The 18408-nt window shown below is 39.7% G+C and overlaps 1 protein-coding gene across 1 annotated transcript in view; it reads right to left on the reverse strand.

Annotated features, from left to right (window-relative positions):
• SLC28A3 (solute carrier family 28 member 3) overlaps window positions 1–18408 on the reverse strand; it is a 125031-nt gene that overhangs the window by 14385 nt on the left and 92238 nt on the right. Inside the window, exons 6-15 of the mRNA XM_080372755.1 lie at window positions 17222–17411; window positions 15103–15247; window positions 13320–13433; window positions 11816–11893; window positions 6649–6729; window positions 5482–5562; window positions 4311–4436; window positions 3016–3146; window positions 2052–2220; window positions 250–447 (exon numbers count right to left, since the gene is read on the reverse strand). Coding sequence (XP_080228881.1) covers window positions 250–447; window positions 2052–2220; window positions 3016–3146; window positions 4311–4436; window positions 5482–5562; window positions 6649–6729; window positions 11816–11893; window positions 13320–13433; window positions 15103–15247; window positions 17222–17411 — 1313 coding nt within the window. The remainder of the gene's footprint in view (window positions 1–249; window positions 448–2051; window positions 2221–3015; window positions 3147–4310; window positions 4437–5481; window positions 5563–6648; window positions 6730–11815; window positions 11894–13319; window positions 13434–15102; window positions 15248–17221; window positions 17412–18408) is intronic.

Consider the following 18408-nt stretch of genomic DNA (forward strand, 5'->3'; position numbering starts at 1 on the left):
GTCCTGTGGGACCTTCATGTCCCCCATAACTATGCCTTTCTTTTGCTATGTTTGTTTGAGATAGCTAGTGTGATGACAGTCATGGTGGCCTCACAAAGCAATGCTGCATTTTCATAACTGAACTCTGTCACTGAAAGACACACTTCAGAATAATATGCAACCATTATCCATTTATGCCCATATTGAAAAATAAAGTGAGTTTTAACAGAAAACTATTATATCAAATAAATCTGTAGAATAGTTACTTACATTCATATACTGTTTCACACCATTAATGTACATGCTCCCACCCTTTTTTCGGTTGTGAATCAGTTTTGAGAGGCGCTCATAAGCTACAAATTCATTGAAGAAAGTTTTGTAACCTAGTAGTCCGCCGACAATAAAACTGTCTTCCCAGTCTACCCCCATCATGAAAGAAAATGGCATGAAGACATAAGCACAAATGTTCTGCAAAATATGTAAGACAAAGCAGGTCAAAAGATATGGTTGGTCAAAGAACAATGCCATGCAATAAGTTCTTTAAACTTAAAATAAGGATGGGTTTATTTCAGCAGAGGAAAATTGGCCTTGAATTATTACTTCCAACAGTCTGGGAGATAGAGGGATTTTAATAGTAAGGTGTACTTGAGTAATTTTTAAAAGACTAACCCAAAATCTAGGTATAACAAAGCAGTTATGTACATCCCTAATTTTACACTTAAAGTAAAACAAAAGTTTCTGTGCCTTTTTTCTCCGACAATAGCTTCAGACTGGGCATAGTGTTTGAAGCAAAGAAGGAAGGCTGAGTTAAAGAGCTGATTAGAGAATTGAGAGTTCTAGTTCTTCCACTGATAAATCAAATGCGTTAATGAACATGCTTAATTACCAGGTTATTGGACTCCAACTGATATAAATAAAAGAGTTGTCTCTGCATAAAAACTGTGCATTTGACATAATTAAATCTGTACCTTTTTCCCAGCATTAAAAGTTTTTTGCAAATTAAAAAAAAAATCCCATATCACAGTATAGCATATTTTTATATGAGTGACAATAGCTCCAGTTGTGAAAGGGTTTAATCAGATTATCTGGCCTTAGTGAATGTAACTGAGGTGTTTAAACAGTTACTATTTGCGACTGGTTTCTCTGCCCACAAAAGGCTAGAGGTTAGTATCCCTCAAAAGGCATGGCTGGCTGAATGCAGCATGTCTGTGGGTCTCAGCTCCTTGTGGGTTATCTATGTGTCCAAAACTTACTCCATCCAGCAGTTATTAAAATACCAGCCCTTGCATCAGTGTGGTTGAGGTACGCATACTTGGGCCTTTCCTCTGTTGTGGGTGTCTGTTCAGTGGGATAATCTGTGGAAGCTGTGCAGGGTAACATCTTAATGTTGCTGAAGCCACATCTGCTCTGCGTGTCTATTTACTTCAGCAGCACCTTTGTCACAATGTTGTATTATTTTTATTTGACACAGGACTTTCCTTAGAAGCCTGCAAAACAAAAAGCCTAAACCCATTGTACTAAGATTGTTGCATTGGGTCAGAAATGATGTAATGACATGTTAAAAAGGAAGTCCTGTTTAAAATCTGTTTTCCCAGCTGAGTGATTTGGGTGCAGTTTTACAATTTAATTGTGTTGAGAACTGTGGTATTGAGTAAGCGTGGATTCAGACAAGTCTGGCCTTGCCCCAGTGTCCTTATCTAAGTGATGCTAGTGAGCATTAAGGGCTTGATGGGACTTTCTGAAGCTAAAGCCACTTTAATATTTAGCTGAAGAAAGTGTTAATGACTTGACAAGTGTGTAAATGAAAGATTGGCTGCCAAGTCAGAGGCAGCAGGTAATAGCATAAAATGATTTGCAAACATACTCTGCTCGCTATACATGGACTAATGAATAAAGTATTTACATGGCAACAATTTTTTCTTTGGCTGTAAAGACATTTTTCAGGAACATGCACATGAAAATATGTGGGTTTAGATCATATTAAAAAAAAACCCCAAAACCCACAACAAAACCACAGAGGCACTTAATTTGAGAAAGACATGCATTAGGCATGAAGGACCTGGAGACCATACCTCAAAGTTTAGCTGTGGATAGTTAAACAGATTGCCGACCCAAGAGAGAGCAGAGTCAAGGAAAGCCAGCAGGGCAAGGAAGGAGATCAGATTCGCGGCGATGTTTGCTACCATCGGGATGGAAGCAGAGGCACCTTGACTGGCAGCTTCCAGCAGGTTCTTTGATTCACTTTATCAATTAAAAGAAAATCAGAGTGTAAACATTTTTTATTTCAAGAACAAATCATAGAACTAAAAGTTACATCTACTACTGAAGCTATCTGATCACTCATAGGGAAAAAATGATGAGGTAGAATAGGTTTTTGCTCTCGATCCTCTTGGGAGCCACTGGAAGGGTATCCTTTTGCTGCTCTGAGGATGAATTCTGGCACATTCAGGGTTGGGCAAGATCTGGATCAGGTCTCAGTACTATGGCTGCCTGTGGCGCTGGTGGAGTGAGGGAGTGGGCACTGGTTTTCTTTCAGGCAGCCCTTGCAGAAATGCCAAAGAACAGGAACAGCTCCTTACCAACGATTTTGCTTTGCTTGTCATTCTCAAGGCAAGTGAGTCTCCTTGCAGATGGGTGACAAGTAAGGTGCTGTCATTGTTGAAATTATTGCTCCACCTTTGCTTTTGTATGTTTACATTCACAGATTCATTACAAAGGAAAGACAGCAACAGAGCAAATGGGAAAATCCCTTGGTGACTCGTCTCATGTAGGCATTTTCCTCTTTCTTTTGAGAGTTTACTGTCTGGGTCAGGTCCTTGGCATTTCAGTGCCTGCCCCAATGAGTAGTGACACCTACTTACATTGTAATGGGGAACACTGCATCTGAATTAAAATAATACTCATTTGGGATATACTGGTGTGTAATATATTGCTTGCACATCTACCATGTACTGCCCCTAAAGCCTATGTGTGAATGTCATGCAAATCTTGTTTTTGCATGACTATTATTATTAACTACAGCCTAGATCAGCTTACCCTTTTCCCATTTGTAGGCCACTCGTCAGAGTTACTGTAGACTTTTCAGTTTCAGGCCAGAATAGTTTGGAAGTGGCTAACGATGCTGGTGCTGACATGACAGAAGCAGTCATTAGGTGGGAGGCGGAAACCTAGAATTCCAGGTGACAGAAGAATAAGCTGTGTTAACCACATCATACACAAACATGGAGGAAAGCAATTAAAATCATTAGATGATTGGGTGATTTTTCTACAGGTGGTCATTAAAAAGTTCACATTGATCATAAAGAAGAGAATGAGCAATAGAGGAGAAAGCAAACTGGAGACAAGAAAACCCTAAGTAGTTAGAAGTATGGAATAATCTTTCCAAGATGCAAACTGCTTCACTCCTTTCTAGTGGCAAGCCAGAAAGCAAAAGAAACTACACAAAAAGCCAGGTCCTTCAAGTGCAGCTAGGTGTAGCAACAGCAGAGCAGGTGAGTGAGAGCCAGCCTGCTTTAACACCCTCTGTGTGTGTTGCAGAGACAGAAAACTGGTTTTGTCCCTTGAAGCTGTGTTTATATAAAAAAAAAATTACATGGCTTAATATAATTTCTATTCAACCCTTCTTCCACAAATTTCTACAGAAAACAACTCCTTTGGTAACTTCTGCAGTATTTCCATCTCTCCTTCTTTTACTTTCTCAGTCTTTTTGGCTAATACTCCCTTCTTGCCCCTGCCTCTCCACTGTATTTTATTCAAACATGGAACAAACATATTCATCAACTATCCTCCAGTGACCCTGATCATAAACCAAACCTTCAGCTATGTTTTTCTGGCTTTATGTTGCCAGCCCCTTAGTAGATGGGACACTTATTACCTGTATTTATACAACACCACTAGAACCTCAGTCACAAGTCAACTCTTCAGGCTCATATGGCTAGCACACAAGTTCCTGAAGGACTTTATCTGTATCACTGCCACAGAAGTGGGAGTGTTGATCAGTTAGTGTATTCTACATGTCAGTTCATCTGAACTGTAGGAAAGTATACAAATCAGTCATCTCTTTGCAGCTATGGCAGGAAGTCTCTATATATCATTATGCAGACATTTGTGCTACTTAACAGGTTACTTCAAGGTCAGATCTTGGTATCCTTTTTACTGTCAGAGGACAGGGGTTTTTTTTGTGATTAATTTCTTCAGAAGAAAAAAAAAAAAGGGGTGGTGGGGTGGTGGCGGTGGGAATGACTCAAAGTATAATTCCAAGGCATTTTAGCTGGGTTTCTATGTTTAACATGGTTTCAGATAAACAGTATATTTCTTGTTTCATGTCTTACCCCAAAAGAAATATATGCTCCTAAGACACTTCCAGCAAGAGTTGAGAATCCTGCTGTCATGACTGCATGGAGTTCAGATTTGGTGATGTACGGTAAGAAAGGCTGTATCAGGAGGGGCGACTCTGTCTGGAAGTGAAGAACATCTACCAAATTAAGAATTTCCTCATAAACCCTGATAGGTTTATTTTATTAACAGAGCAGAAAAATGAGTGGCTGCATCATGCTTTCTTAGGTGTCTTTGACTAGTTAATCTTAGTGCTAATGAGTGCTCTCAACATTAACAGATTGGGGTTTTTTTACCGCAAGAAGGAAAATTGTACCAACATCCATCTTGTCTGAAGACAATTCTTGCTGTCTTGCTGTCTCTCCCGAAGGCCCAATGAAATTGCCAAGAAATCCTAATCCAGTTCTGAGTAAGTTAGGGATAGCCACAGGTCTGAGTGCAAGTAAGGCTGTGCAAGGCTGTGTGTTAAGTGAAACCAGCCGATATGGGTAGCTTAAACCTCCCAGCCCCTCTGGTATGTGTGTGGGCACATCCTGGAGGCAGTATCATGTGGAGGTACTAGTTTAAGTCTTGAAGCAGTGTGATACAGTGATGCAGTACTGCTAAATAACTGATATGCTAATGTCACTTTTGAGCTTGGATGTTTCTTTGTGATCTTTCCACATTGCTTTGAAGCCTGTAGTAGGGGTTTAATGGATATCCCAGTAAAGAGGAATGTTAGACACTGTCCCATGCTTTTGTAGGTAAGGCCTTGCACAGCCAGTGCTAGCTCTTAGTTTTCTGCATTGTCTGTCTCTCCTGCCTTGCCTGCCTCATGTGCATTCTTTTCGTCCCATTTGCCTTTTCAATTTAAAAAAACCCTGAAATTGTTACTTCTTCATAGCCTTGGAGTAGTCTGGTAGTCATTTTAAGGGAGATCTATCATCTGCATTTATGCTTGACTTTCTGTTGGGAAATCATATGGTTCCCAAAACTCACTCCACATTGTGCATCACTGCTGACATACGAACATACTGGAATTCTGGAAATTAACCACCAGTCGTGCTGTATTGGAGTCCTAGCTTCGTATGAAATGATGATTTTTGTATACACAGATGCTCACTGAGCGGCGTATTTCACAATATTCAGTAATCCTGTACTACTATGTTTTTCTATGCTCCAACTCACCTGTCCCACAAATATGTTACCTGCAGCTACCAGAGACTCAACAGGAGTTGTCCCCATGAGAATTTTCATTATCCAACCAACCTAAAATGATATAAAAAACCCCAAACAAACATATTGGTCTGCCTATTCCACACACTTCTTGAATTAATCATGTCAATGTGAGAGTTCTGAGACAATTTAAAATATTTTCTGCATTCCTGAGTTAATGATTTCAGCTTCAAGACATGGCACATTCATTTAATAGTAGCGTGCTAAAATAAGCCAGAGAGGGAATAATTTAACAGAACTGAGAGTAACCCAGACTCCTCCTGGGCACTAAATTGTTAAACTAAATTAATCAAAGTAGATATTTTGATGTGCCCTTATTACTTATGTACCTGTTCAAAGGGACTCAGATCATATGAAGGGGAAAAAAAAGTGAAATTTAGATTAAGGCTAAAAATGCCCCATAGAGATTTTAGCACACTATTTCAGCTAGTTGACATTGGTAGTGCTTATGTAGCAATCTTGTGAATGAGAAGGAAAAAGGACTTTTAATTTAAGAGTATCTTCAAATAACCTTTACTACCACTGTACAGGAAGATATTTTTCCCCATATGGTAAGCTCATTGGGTGGACAGGGCAGTAAGTGAACTTTCTGTGGACTTGCTCTTGTCTTAGTGGACACTGGCACTGGGCACAGGACCTGACAGAAATGAACACTTTGAGCATGAGGTAAGGAACCAGGCCTCCGATCTTATTGTGGGGATCTGTGATAGGAAGCTATATGCAATTACTACTGCAATGCTTAGTGGAAAGCAGAAATCCACTGTCTGTGATGTAACTTCAATCCTGCACCTTGGGGACTGAGAGAGGGGGAGGCAGAAAGGAAGAGTTAAGCAAACATGGCATCTAAGGGAAGCTAAAACTAGTCAAATCTAGGCAAATCTAACAATTACTATGACATTAGCAATAAAAGTAGGGGGAGGAAAGTGTGATATATGATGCCAATTAGGAATTTGAAGTAGTAGTAACACCTGGAACTATTCCTAGGTTAAAAATAAACAACTACTTTTTCTATGTCTGCCCCTGAACATCTTGGTCAGGAGCAATACTACAGTTTGGCTATATGTGTCCATGAAGTGTCCTGTACTAGGCAAATGAGTACCTACTGGCAGAAATTCATACCTTTCCAATGAGCCATTGCATGAATCCAACATGGTAAAGCATGGACATTACTGTGCTGAAGAAAACCACAATTGGAAGTACCTGATGAGAAGACACAAAATCATTAATACTTCGAGAATGGTTTGCCTTTCCTTGATTCAGTAGGCCATTTAATTTTTGAAAAACAGGCTCCTGTTTTTGGAAATACACTTAAAGGTATTGAAAACTCATTATTAAGTTTACATTTATGCTGTAAAATGTTTAACCTTCTAGACTCATTGTTTATATTTGTGCTGGAATTAACTATTTTTCATGTATCTACACAGTTTTCTAACAGGACTGCAAGTTTTGAAACTGTCTGGTTTTAAAATGATATGCGGTGGTTTATAGCCATATTTAAGTCAGCTCCAATGTTTACTGGTCAATGGTATCTACAAAGACTTGGATATCATCTGTAGACTTCAAAAACCATGAACAGAAATATATGCAATGGGACTGGTGTAGAATTCAGAGCTCAACTTCTTTGTGTCTGTGTTTAAAAAACATTGGTTTGACCGCTATATAAGCAGCAGTTGAAAAGATTTTGATTGGGATTGTAGCTGACTTGATTTCACAGAATGAAGGGCAGCTTCCTTAGAAAGCCTATACTGTGTAGCTGCTTTTTGGTAACACGCTACAGAAAAATCCTCTTTTCTTCTGCTCTATTTATAGTATTGATTATAATGCCAACATGGAGTATTCAAGAGCTCTGTAACTGTATGCAGAGAGAGAATTTGCTTAATAGCAAAATCACAGGTGTATACTTATTAAATACAAGAAGTGAATGAAAGTTTCTTTCAGTGGAGACTTAAAGAAAAATGCTTTCCTTAAACATATAATTTAAAAGAATTGCATGATGCTTAACCCACTGTTTGATGGGTTATTAAATGTGTTGTTTTCTCATCCTGATTAAAACTAGTATCACTTGATTCTCAAGTATTTTAAATACACAGGATCCCAGCATTTCTACATTCGTACGTAACAGGAAGAAAAATCTCCCCAAAAGGTCTGTCCAAAGACAGGCAGACAGATCATTAAAACTAGGAAGCTTTTATATGTGTTCAACTGAGGACATAATGCATTATAAATAAAAGCAAGGAACAGAATAAAAAAAGAATAAAACATTTTGTTAGTTCAGACCTTTTCTGTAAATAGAAGCTGTGCCTTTCTAGAGGAGAGCTAGTACTATAAACAATTTTGATAAAGGTTTGGAAACTCAATTTAGATGATCAGAACCTTTCACTGAAAGAAGAGAGTGCAATTCATGTATATTTTCGTGCTCTTCAACAAGTTAATACGAGGTGCTTTCTCCAGTCTGATTCTCTAATCCTTTTAACAATCCTCTAGGGGCTTGCCATGCAATGGTAACAGAAAGTTTAGTTCAGTAAAAGTAACACCTTTCTCCCCTGCCTTTTCTATCCTGCTATTTCCCCTGCCTGTTCCTAAGTGTGTACTAACTGGAGAGGCATCTGGCTCCCAGCTGATTCCATACCCTGGTACAAGCAGGGACTGCTGCGATGCCTGTAGGGAAATGGGTCTGGAGAAGCAGTGGTCGGACAGGCAAAGGTCAACTGTCCATACTGGATGGTAAAAACCATAAGTGAGTGTCCTCACATCTTTCACTCCAAATGGATAAGAAGTGCTTTCAGGTTTGAGAGTTGTGGTTTGTTTTTAGCTGAAGGAGCAAGAAGACAATGTTCTGCCTATGCTGGGTGACAGCAGACACCCTTCAGTCCGTTTCCTATGCACATTCCTCTGAAAATACCTCAGATGACTTTCAAACATGCTTTTCCGTATTTTTTTTTCCGGTTACAGAATGTAAGCAACACATCACATCACAGTGGGTTTTCAGTTGCATTCTGCTGAGAGAAATGCAATGAAAAGCACTTAACATGAAATAAGTTCAACAAAAAAATCCAGAACTCTTCTATAGAAATGCTCCCCACTTCGATAATACACTGAAGTCACTAAAACTAAAGTTTTAAAGATAAAAACTTGGGAGAGAGGAGAGAACAGCCTCAGGAAAACTCCTTCTGTCCCATATGTATATGGAAGAACCACCTTCTCTCCACCAGCCCCAAGAGGAGCTTCACCTTTGTGCTGGACCCACATGGAGTTCCACGTTACAGGTGGGACAAGAATGGGGAAACTGATGCAGGAGTGTCTTCTGCACCTTCCCATCCTCTCCTTCATCCTCTTTGCTGTGCCAAAACCAAGGGAGTAGGTGGCATGGAGTCAATAATGTCAGAGGGCTCCTTCTGAGGCTCTTAGGGCTTGGGTGGCGGATGTGCATGTGCAGGCAATACCTTGATGGTGAAGAGCTGTGGCAGGGGCATGGGAGAGGGAAGGGAAAGCTCTAGTGGTGCTCCAGTGTCAGGCATGTGGTGAAGCACCCAGAGGGTGAAAGGAGCTCAGGCTAGCAGCACATCGGGGGAGGGTGGAAGGAGTGCAGCCTTGCTGGACCTGTAGGTACAAGATCTGGGGAGGTGAGGAGGGTAATGGACCATGCAGACCTTTGTATTTGAGGAGCAGTCTGGACGGCTAGGGGATCAGGCATGTGTACATGGAGGCAGGACTGTTAGGAAAAAAGGAGGCATGGGGCTGATTGAAGGAGTCAGAGAACAACTTCCCTGTGTAACTATGAGGCTGTTGCACACCCTTTGTGTGTAGGAATATCTGTCTGCGCAGCCTGGGGAGGTCATGGTGGAATGTCAGCCTTAACTGGCAGTGTTACCTTTGTTGGTTAAATGTGAAACATATTTGGAAATAGAAGGTCAAGAGTGCCCTTTGTTTGTTTTTTTCTAAAAACCATGCACTGACTGCAGGAAATACCTTCTAAGGAAAAAAAAGCTCTTAAAACTCATACCTATATATCATGGACTTCCAGTTCCCTCTTTCTGTTGTAGTGCCCTTATTCTCTAAGTGTGCCTTAAAAATGTGGATGACAAAGAGACCGTCTCCAACTTACTTCTGCCATTAAAAAATTCACCAGTTTAGTTAGGTTATATACACACCATTACAGCCTGTAGGTGGAGACAGTTCTCAACTCTGTGAAAATGGTGAAAGAACTGCAAAAGGAAATATGACAGGGAAATCAGATGGACCTCAGTTGTAGCAGAAGCCTACTGTTCAAAAAGGGCTAGTGCGTTTCCATATGGGAAGAGTGGATGGTCCTGCAATGTAAATATACTTGCATGGTTAAGCTGTTAGAATTACATCTCTCTCTGTGGACAAACTTGTGAGGAAGTTTAGTCTCTAATATGTATAGTTCCTGATACCTAATACATACCTTTAAATAGTCAGATTTTAACTGATGAATAAATTTAATAAGCACACTGAAAAATCCCACGTTTCATTGGAGAATTGATACCAAAGATCTCTTCAGGATTACATGTATGCGGCCCACAAATGTTGCAATGGATGCTTCCCATAAGACACAAGGGACGTGTCTTCTCTGGTTAACCGTGTCCATCTACATTAGCAGAAAACTGAGGTGTCCCTGCATGCTGCTAAGGATGCAGTATGGGTACAACTATGTTCTGACAGTTTTCCGTGAAGACATACCCTATCACTTGTCTGCTCTGTCTTAAAAGCTAAGTTAAGATTGAGACTTTTCTCTTGGAGGACACTTGGAAATATCTTGGGACAAGATTTGCACAGCTTAGTGCTACATGCAAACCTCACAAAATATGAGAGACACAAAAAAGTACTTCTGACCATCTTAATCTCTAAATAAATGACAAGTGTTTCAAGAGAGAATAGGCTGGCTGTCACTCACTGACATTGGAAGACAGAAATCTCTTTCTACAAGAAGAACAGATGGAACATTTTGATGTTGCTGTGCACTTGTCTGTCACTCTGTTTGCCATATATATTCCTATATCAAGACATATGCAGCTCTGAAAATCAACTTGTGGGTTTTGCTTTCTTATTTTTCAGTGTGAAAATAACCTACTTGTCCCTGTTACCCTCTTCTAGAAATTCCACACGACTTTTGCTGGCTTATCGCATAGAATAAAACTAATGGATGTGTGCATGCACAGAAGCCAACTTTTAACTATCTGGTCCCTAGTTACAGCTTTAGTTAGCAAAGTATTTAGCAACACCACTGAGGCATTAAAAAACTACCTTGAAAAAATCATATTCATAAGGCATTTTGGAAAAACACGAAAAATAGCATTGGGGTGGGAATTAAACCATTTCACCCCCAGAATATGTAAGTGTGAATGCAAATTGTCACTTGAATATTCAATAGAGTAAAGGTGAGAGGAGGCTAAAATGTGAAACAAAAGGTACAAAAATACTGTAATTAAAATATAAGTTATATTTCTTGCTGAAATGCTTAGGTTTTTTTCCTTTCTAAGGTATTATGCCTATTCTTAGTAGCAGCATCTTCTACAGATAGAGTCTTCTTAAGTGGTGAAAGAGCTAAGATTCAAGAATATCCAGTTTGGAATGTCTTCTCCAGAAGAAAAGAAGATGAAAAGTGTGTAAGCACATAGTCAGATGTCTGAAATACCAGACAGAAGAATGCTCTCTGAGAAAGTCCAATATATTTCTCATGGTTGTTTGTGGGTTTTTTGCTATATATGTGCTTGATTCCAGCCAAAGCAGGTATGGCATGGCTACATAGGAGGGCAAAACCAGACAGGATGCTGGTGCGGTTGGAGAGCACAGAACATATAAGCCATATTCCAGCAGTTTCCCAACAAGGTCCAACGGGGAGAGTTAATTTTTATTAATGTAAAATAATGTATTGTAATTCTTCCTGTTTATGCATGGGCAGCTTCTGTCTCTTCTATCTGGTAAGTATATCAGTGTATATATATAGGCTTCCTACTTCTACAGGGGCAATGTCCGTGAGGCAGTGGTCTGCACAACACTTTAGGACAGAACAGGATAGCATGGTATAACACCTTTACTTGTGGAGAGGTGGACTCAGTGTATGGCAGTAAATGAAAGGCTTTATGTGGAGTTCCTAAATTTCCTATTTGGAGTGTCACAGATTAAGGAATAATTTACTTCTTAGCTGATTTCTCTAATGATTGCACTGGTATCACAAGACATACAATTAATTTATTTCCCAGCCATACTGTTCCTGTTTCTGTTGCCTATCTGCCACATACAGTATATATAAAACCCATCTTACCTTAAAAGCAAAGAAATGATCTGTGTATTTCTCACCAAATACAAACTTAGCACCTGTGTCAGAATACTCCAGAAAAGTCTAGGGAGAGAAAGCAAAAAAAGTTAACCATAAGTTCCAGGTCCCTGCCAAAAATTAAGCAAATATTTGTTGTTGTCTTGCAGAGATCTGTTGAGGTCCCAAGGAGCTTGTGCTCTGCTCTGTATGGGTCCAGGCTTCATTGACTGTGTCTGGCTGAACCAAGGATCTCTGCCCTCCTCTGCCAGCAGTGCAGGTTACTTTGGAGTATGTAGGTAAACAGCAAAGGCATAGGGCACATTTTCCTGCAGTATGCACACGATAAAGGCTATATTAAAAGAAAAATTTATTTTTTAATCCCAGGACTGTGGTGCATTTCTACACTCCCACTCATGCAAATAAGTACAATAAGTGATACAGTTTAAAATGGAGATTTAATGGCTGAAGAAATGTGTTTCTAAAGGAGTAGTCTAAAAAAAAATCTTCCACATTTTAATTCTAATACAGTGGTACATTTTTATACTCCTAATGCCCACACATGCAATTAATGATACGGTTTAAAATGAGATGTAATAGCTGGAGTAATGAGTTATGACAGGAGTGACCATAAAACATATGGAGCTAACAAAAGGGGGCACCAGACCTGCTTCAGTCAGAGACAAAAGGGGAGACTGAGAACGTAGTGACAAAATCCAAATGACTCCCACTGCTTGCAGATTAACAGCCAGACAGACATCAGACCTGTCCTTCACTTCCATGCAGAAACAGTACATTCTGCACTGTCCTGTTTTAAATGCACTTAATTATCCGTACTGCAAAGAACAGCTGTGAGAATAGTATCCCTGGGGTGACAAATCTGAACATGCTTCACTGGGTACTCTCTGATCTACATTTTGGATTTATTTTAAAAAAAAAACTTTGTGCTTGCATACTGCCTGCAGGGGCACCTACCTACAGGTGTCCTCTCTCAATATCCTTCGTGCTCGCAGCTGTTGGTTTTGCCACCTGTAGTTAAATTCGTTTTCATATATATTGTGGGAACTATGATATGCCCCTGGGGCCAGGACTATGGCTATTCTTAAAACAACAGTGGTTCTGCCTAGCTAAATCACAGAGGTTTTTGGCATATCAGGTATTGCAAGGATGCTTTGGAGTTGAGCCAGATCTAAGAGTTTATTATGAGCGCCCTGGCACAATAGTGGTTTTGTGTTTGGAGGGTGCAAGTTATAATTTCAGTGCGAAGATGGTAAAAGCCATTAGAAGACAGGGTCACTCTAGTCATTACTCAACAGCCTGTCCCACATGGTCTTGTATTAATGGGACAGAAAAAGAAATGAGAAGGTTGAAATCAGGAAGTCAACTACCTTTCTGACAACCTAGTATTTCTAAAGAGGAGGAAGCATCTGGGGAAACAGACCCTTGAACTCCTGGCTGTTACATAAGAGTTTCAAAACAAAAAATAATATAAAAAATAAATTTTTTAACTTACCTGGACCTGAATGCCTAGCCAGTTAAATACATCAAACCCTACTTTGGTCCTTAGAATAAGAAGCCCAAGAATAAACTGCATGCCTATTCCTGAAACCACTGGTCTCCAAGCAACCTACATGGACAGAAAAATAAACCACTTGTTATTTAATTAAATAATAATTTATTTTAGGTGTTTGTTAAAATAATCTAAGGAGATTGTCTGACTATACTGCAGGATAGGAGCAGCTGCCAAAACAGGTTCTAGGGGACTTGCAGCATGAATCACCTCACCTAATTTGAAAGCTTTGTGATGTGCATGTCTCATCTGAGCTAGCTGCTGAAAGCCTGACTGACTAGGTAAGTATGGACATGCCCATTTCTGCATCACAGACTGGAAGCAATCAAGTAGTATGAAAAGGAGTTATAGTTCTTCCTCTGCTACAGTTTATAAATGAACTAGACATACATGCGAGCAGCAGATATGACTTTTTTCTTTTATTTTTGGTGTTTTTTTAACTGGAAGGGAAACATCAGAACAAAAGTTACCAAGCATGTATATTCTTCGTGTATCTGGACTGGGAATAAGAAGATTTTGCTACAGGTTTTTCTGTGTGCTTGGGTAATTTCAGTTTTGTTTCTGTTCCCCAGCTTTAAAGAGCTTTGATACTGGAGAACTACTCACAGTTAGATATTGCAATTCGTATTACATAAATGCACTTGTAGAAAAAATGTGCCTGCCTGTAAGCAGTCCCTCTTCGGTACACTGCAGATTTCTGCTCTGCTGCCTCAGAAAACATCTTTGTTTTGTGAAAATTGAATCTGATTATTTACAAGGCAAAGAGCTCAGGTGGCACTCTTAATTTATTCAGATGATATTTGAATAACACAAGCCAAGTAGGTATAATGAGGACCCATGGGAGACCACAAAGCATTTGGAGTACAAGAGTTTTCACCTCAGCAGCAGTTACAAAGGATGGGGAGTGACAGGTCCATTAGTCCCTTATGAGGGGACTTTTTCTGTTAAAATAGTCTCAGCACTGATGCAAGAGTGTTGAAAAAGTATTACTGAAACTTGAGATTAATGTATGACTGATGAAAGCATGTGCTGTATGCTAGGTGTGCGCACAGGGGTAAAAACTGAGGTAGGAGTTGTGGTGGCTGAACTAATACCTTTATAATATCACAGCAGTTCAGAGTGGACATTTTAACTGGAAAATTAAAACAAATGGCATCGACGAACCTATGGGAGTGGGTTACCGAAAAGGGAGGAAGAACTCAGCTTGGCCTCAGCTGCTGCATTTACAGTGGGAATCAAACTTGTGAGGGGTTAAGAGCTACATGGGGGAAGCATGTCTTCAGTGCTATGTGATGTGCGTTGATGTGATGATGTGTCCTCAAATAAGTGCCTGTGACATCCAGAGGACTGTAGTGAGCCTCCTGTGGGCGGAAAGCAAGGTGCAGGCCTGCCTCAGTGCTCCAGGACCAATGTGTTCCAATCTGCATCAGGGCTGGAACAAAGGATGGGCAGCAGCCTTCCTAAACAGTGAGAGCCAGGGGCTGGTAAAGCCCCACACATGCTCCCCAAGATGTCAGAGCAAAATGGCTTTCCTCAGAAATTAAATACATCACTGGGTTTTAAAATGAAATACATCACTGGGTTTTAGCAAGCCTAAATTTTGGCATTTGTGGGTTTGTTACTCTTACTGAACTTGTTGCTAGGGTAGGGGAATAGCTTTTGAGACACTGAACAAAAATCAAACAAATAAACCAACAAAAAAATCCAACATGGGCTAAATACTCACTCTGGTTGGATATTTGGAAAAGATAAACATCAAGAGAACATATAGTACAAGCCCACCAAAGGAGATCAGCTGACGGGATCCTTGTTTTGCTGTGTCAAAGATGATCCAGCAGATGACAGCTATAATAAGAGCTGCACACAACACCCTAGGAAAAAAAAAAAGTGTCAGGCATGACACCTTGAAGAAGACCAGATCTTCCTTCCCCTTCCCCTCCCCACAACACTACATCTCTGTGATTGAACTCTGTGAGTAACATACTAAGCTGAAACATGTAGCTCTACACAAGCAGGAATCTGCCTTTGCTGATGCAGCTTTGACAACATCCCATGGTGGCATCCAGAGCAAATGTCCTCCAACCATGTCCCCAAAGTCTGAGTGTGGGGGAAACCAAATAAAGTGCAAGTGACTCTTGTCTGGGTGTTATTTCTATTTTAAAGAAGTGTGAGAAGATACTCTCCTTTCTCATTCCATCCTCTTTTTTTCCTTCCCTGTCTTCTTTGTGGAATCTTTTCTTAGCTCTGGGCAATAGACGCTGTGGTTTTTTCAATAGCACTGTGCTGTTTAACTGATGGGCCTATGAAATGCACAGTATGGAGGAACGACTTATGAACTGCTTACTTCTTTGTAAACAGCTGTAGTCTGTTTAGAAAAATAACTTTCCTGTAGTCTGTTTAGAAAAATAACTTTTAATCACAACAATTTTAGCTATCTCAGAAACAATGTCAAGAGCAACGTGTACATCTGTGAACCGTGTTCAACTTGCATACTGAAGGTAAATATTACAAGAGCCCGAGACCCAAGGGAATACATCATCCCATTTACAGAAGGGAAAACTAAGCATAGTCCCAGTTCTTTACTGTTACCTATGTCTAACAGCTGTTTCTTCCACTAATTTTAGTGGTATCTAGATACCTGAATTCCACTTGTAGACCTGGATCAAAAATATTGCAGGCCAGTTCCACAAAATGGCTTGGCCATTGCAATGCTGAATAACACTTTCTACACTTGAGAGACTTTCTGTCTTTTGGAGGAATCTGTGACATGCAGTTAAGCGCTTAATCTGTGATATGTACAACTTAAGGATTGCAGCCAAGGTAATACAGCACTTGCTGTCCCCATCTTGTTCTGTCTGTTCACCAGGGCTTTCCTCTTCTGTTTGCTCCTGCCACCAAAGAGGCTGCCAGATTGTCTAATGGATGTGCCTGTGTGTGACTGCTCTGTAATGTGGCTCCTGAGCAGAAGGACCACAATCTTTCTTAGAAGTTCCTGCTCCTGTGGCAACACTATTTCAAAATTTTAAGAATAAGTTGGGACATTTTCCTGGAACCAGAATGACTCCTCCTTAAAGTCTTTCAGATAGAAGGTGACCTAGCTGAGATAGAAGGCAGCTGGCCAGTTTCCTTTTTCTTTTTAATGAGATTTCATTTGGTCTTTTTTTTGGTCTACAAGCCTTCTTTGGTTCCCCATTTTCCAAGGAGTGATTTAAATATTCCTGATAACTGCTCAGGAATACTTGGAATAAGTAACTACCAGATCTAGAGTATCTACCATTTATCTACCAGATGAATGCCTACCATCCCAAATAAGGTTATATGATCTTATTGTGATACCAAATGTGGCTGGTATGCTTTGACTCCTGAAGGTCAAGTAAAAATTGCTATGGGGGTGTGTGAATAAGTAATGTCTAGATAACACAGTTTTTAACAATTTGCATATGTTAGAGTTAAGTTTTTTGCGAATCTCACAGCTCTCTGAACAAGTGACAGTGAGGCACTTTTTGGCCTGCAAAATGAATGCAGAAGGCTACAACACATCCGAACTTCTGTAAACATGTTCTCTTGCAACCACAAACTTGTCCTATGTCAATCTGAGGAATTTTTATACACAGTCTGTCCAGATTTTTGATAACTATTTACTGTATTGCAACCTTAAAGGTGTGCCTGACATGTATAAACTGGAAAATATTGAATTATTCTGTATGTGTTCTTTGATCTTACTGCAATTTGTCTGATTGAACCATCTGCCTGTGCTTATGGGGGTCTAAGCTGAAATGAAACTACAGGGGTAAATTGGCTAAAGCTTTATTCTTCTGCATAAACAGGAAATAATTAATATTTACCATTTCAGCCAAAACCACTGTTTCTTCAGATATATTTCTCCAGGGGAAAAGAATGCAGCAATTCTGTCTTCATACTTAGCTATTAAAAAATCCCAGCAGATGAAGAAGATGGCTAGGACAGTGATGACGAAGAGTGGCAAGGCCCTCTGAAAATTCAAGGTGCAGGCTGCAATAACTATTGCCAAGTATGCTGCCACAGAGACAAGAATATACATATCACTTAGGCTGGTCTTTTTAAAAACAGAATAAATCTTAAATTTAAAGATGTGATTGAGGTCAGACCTGTGTTTATCTTTTAGTGCTTTTCTGACTCTTGGCCTAATTACTGAAAAATTTTGCTTTCACAGGTAATGTTGTTTATGATATGCTTATTGGTATCAAAGGTGGCTTCATCCTGTCAAAGAAGGTTACATGCTTTGGCCAAGCCAAGTTAATATCAAACATGTTAACTACTTGGGAAAATTAAACTCATCTACAGGACTGCTTTTTCCTGTGTAAAAACTGTGATCTGAGAACAATGGGTCTTGTTTCTTCTTTCACACTAGGATAAGTTTATCCAATAAAGAAACACTTAGAAACATTTGTCAATTACCTGATTTGATGGCCCTCTGAAATAATTGGGAAGCTTAGAAGTAGTTTATTTCATAAAGAAGCTGTGAAAAGGTTTGTCATTTGGCAGGTTCATGGCTAATACATGCTGGCCGATGAAATATTCAGTTCTTGTAAATAATAATCTAATTCTGTCTATGGCAAATAAGGAAGAAGAACTACTGTTTTTTGTAAGGCAAGTTGTTTTTTTATGGAATTAACATATGAAATCCTGACATATTCTTGGAACTCACTCACTTTTTGAAGCCGGGATATGCCTGTACTATGACAAAGCAATACAAGCTGATGCTAGGAGGGCAGGATATTCAGCATGCATGCAGCAGCCCTTTTATAACCACTTTATGGTACACTGATGCCTATCACACAGACGTTTTAGGTCTATGTGTTCTCCATGTTCAAGTGGGAGGATCTCAAAAAGAACTCGGTGAAGTGGAAGGAGACGAACCAGTCTACTGGCTAATTAGGAAAGGGACAAAGAAGAATATCTGAAATACTTTGCAGTGCATGCTGACATAAAACACATTTCCTCTAGCAAACATTTGTTGTGGATAATGAGTGATATGAGTCAGAACATAAAA

The sequence above is a fragment of the Falco punctatus genome, assembly GCF_963210335.1.
Source record: "Falco punctatus genome assembly, chromosome: Z".
Taxonomy (NCBI): Eukaryota; Metazoa; Chordata; class Aves; order Falconiformes; family Falconidae; genus Falco; species Falco punctatus.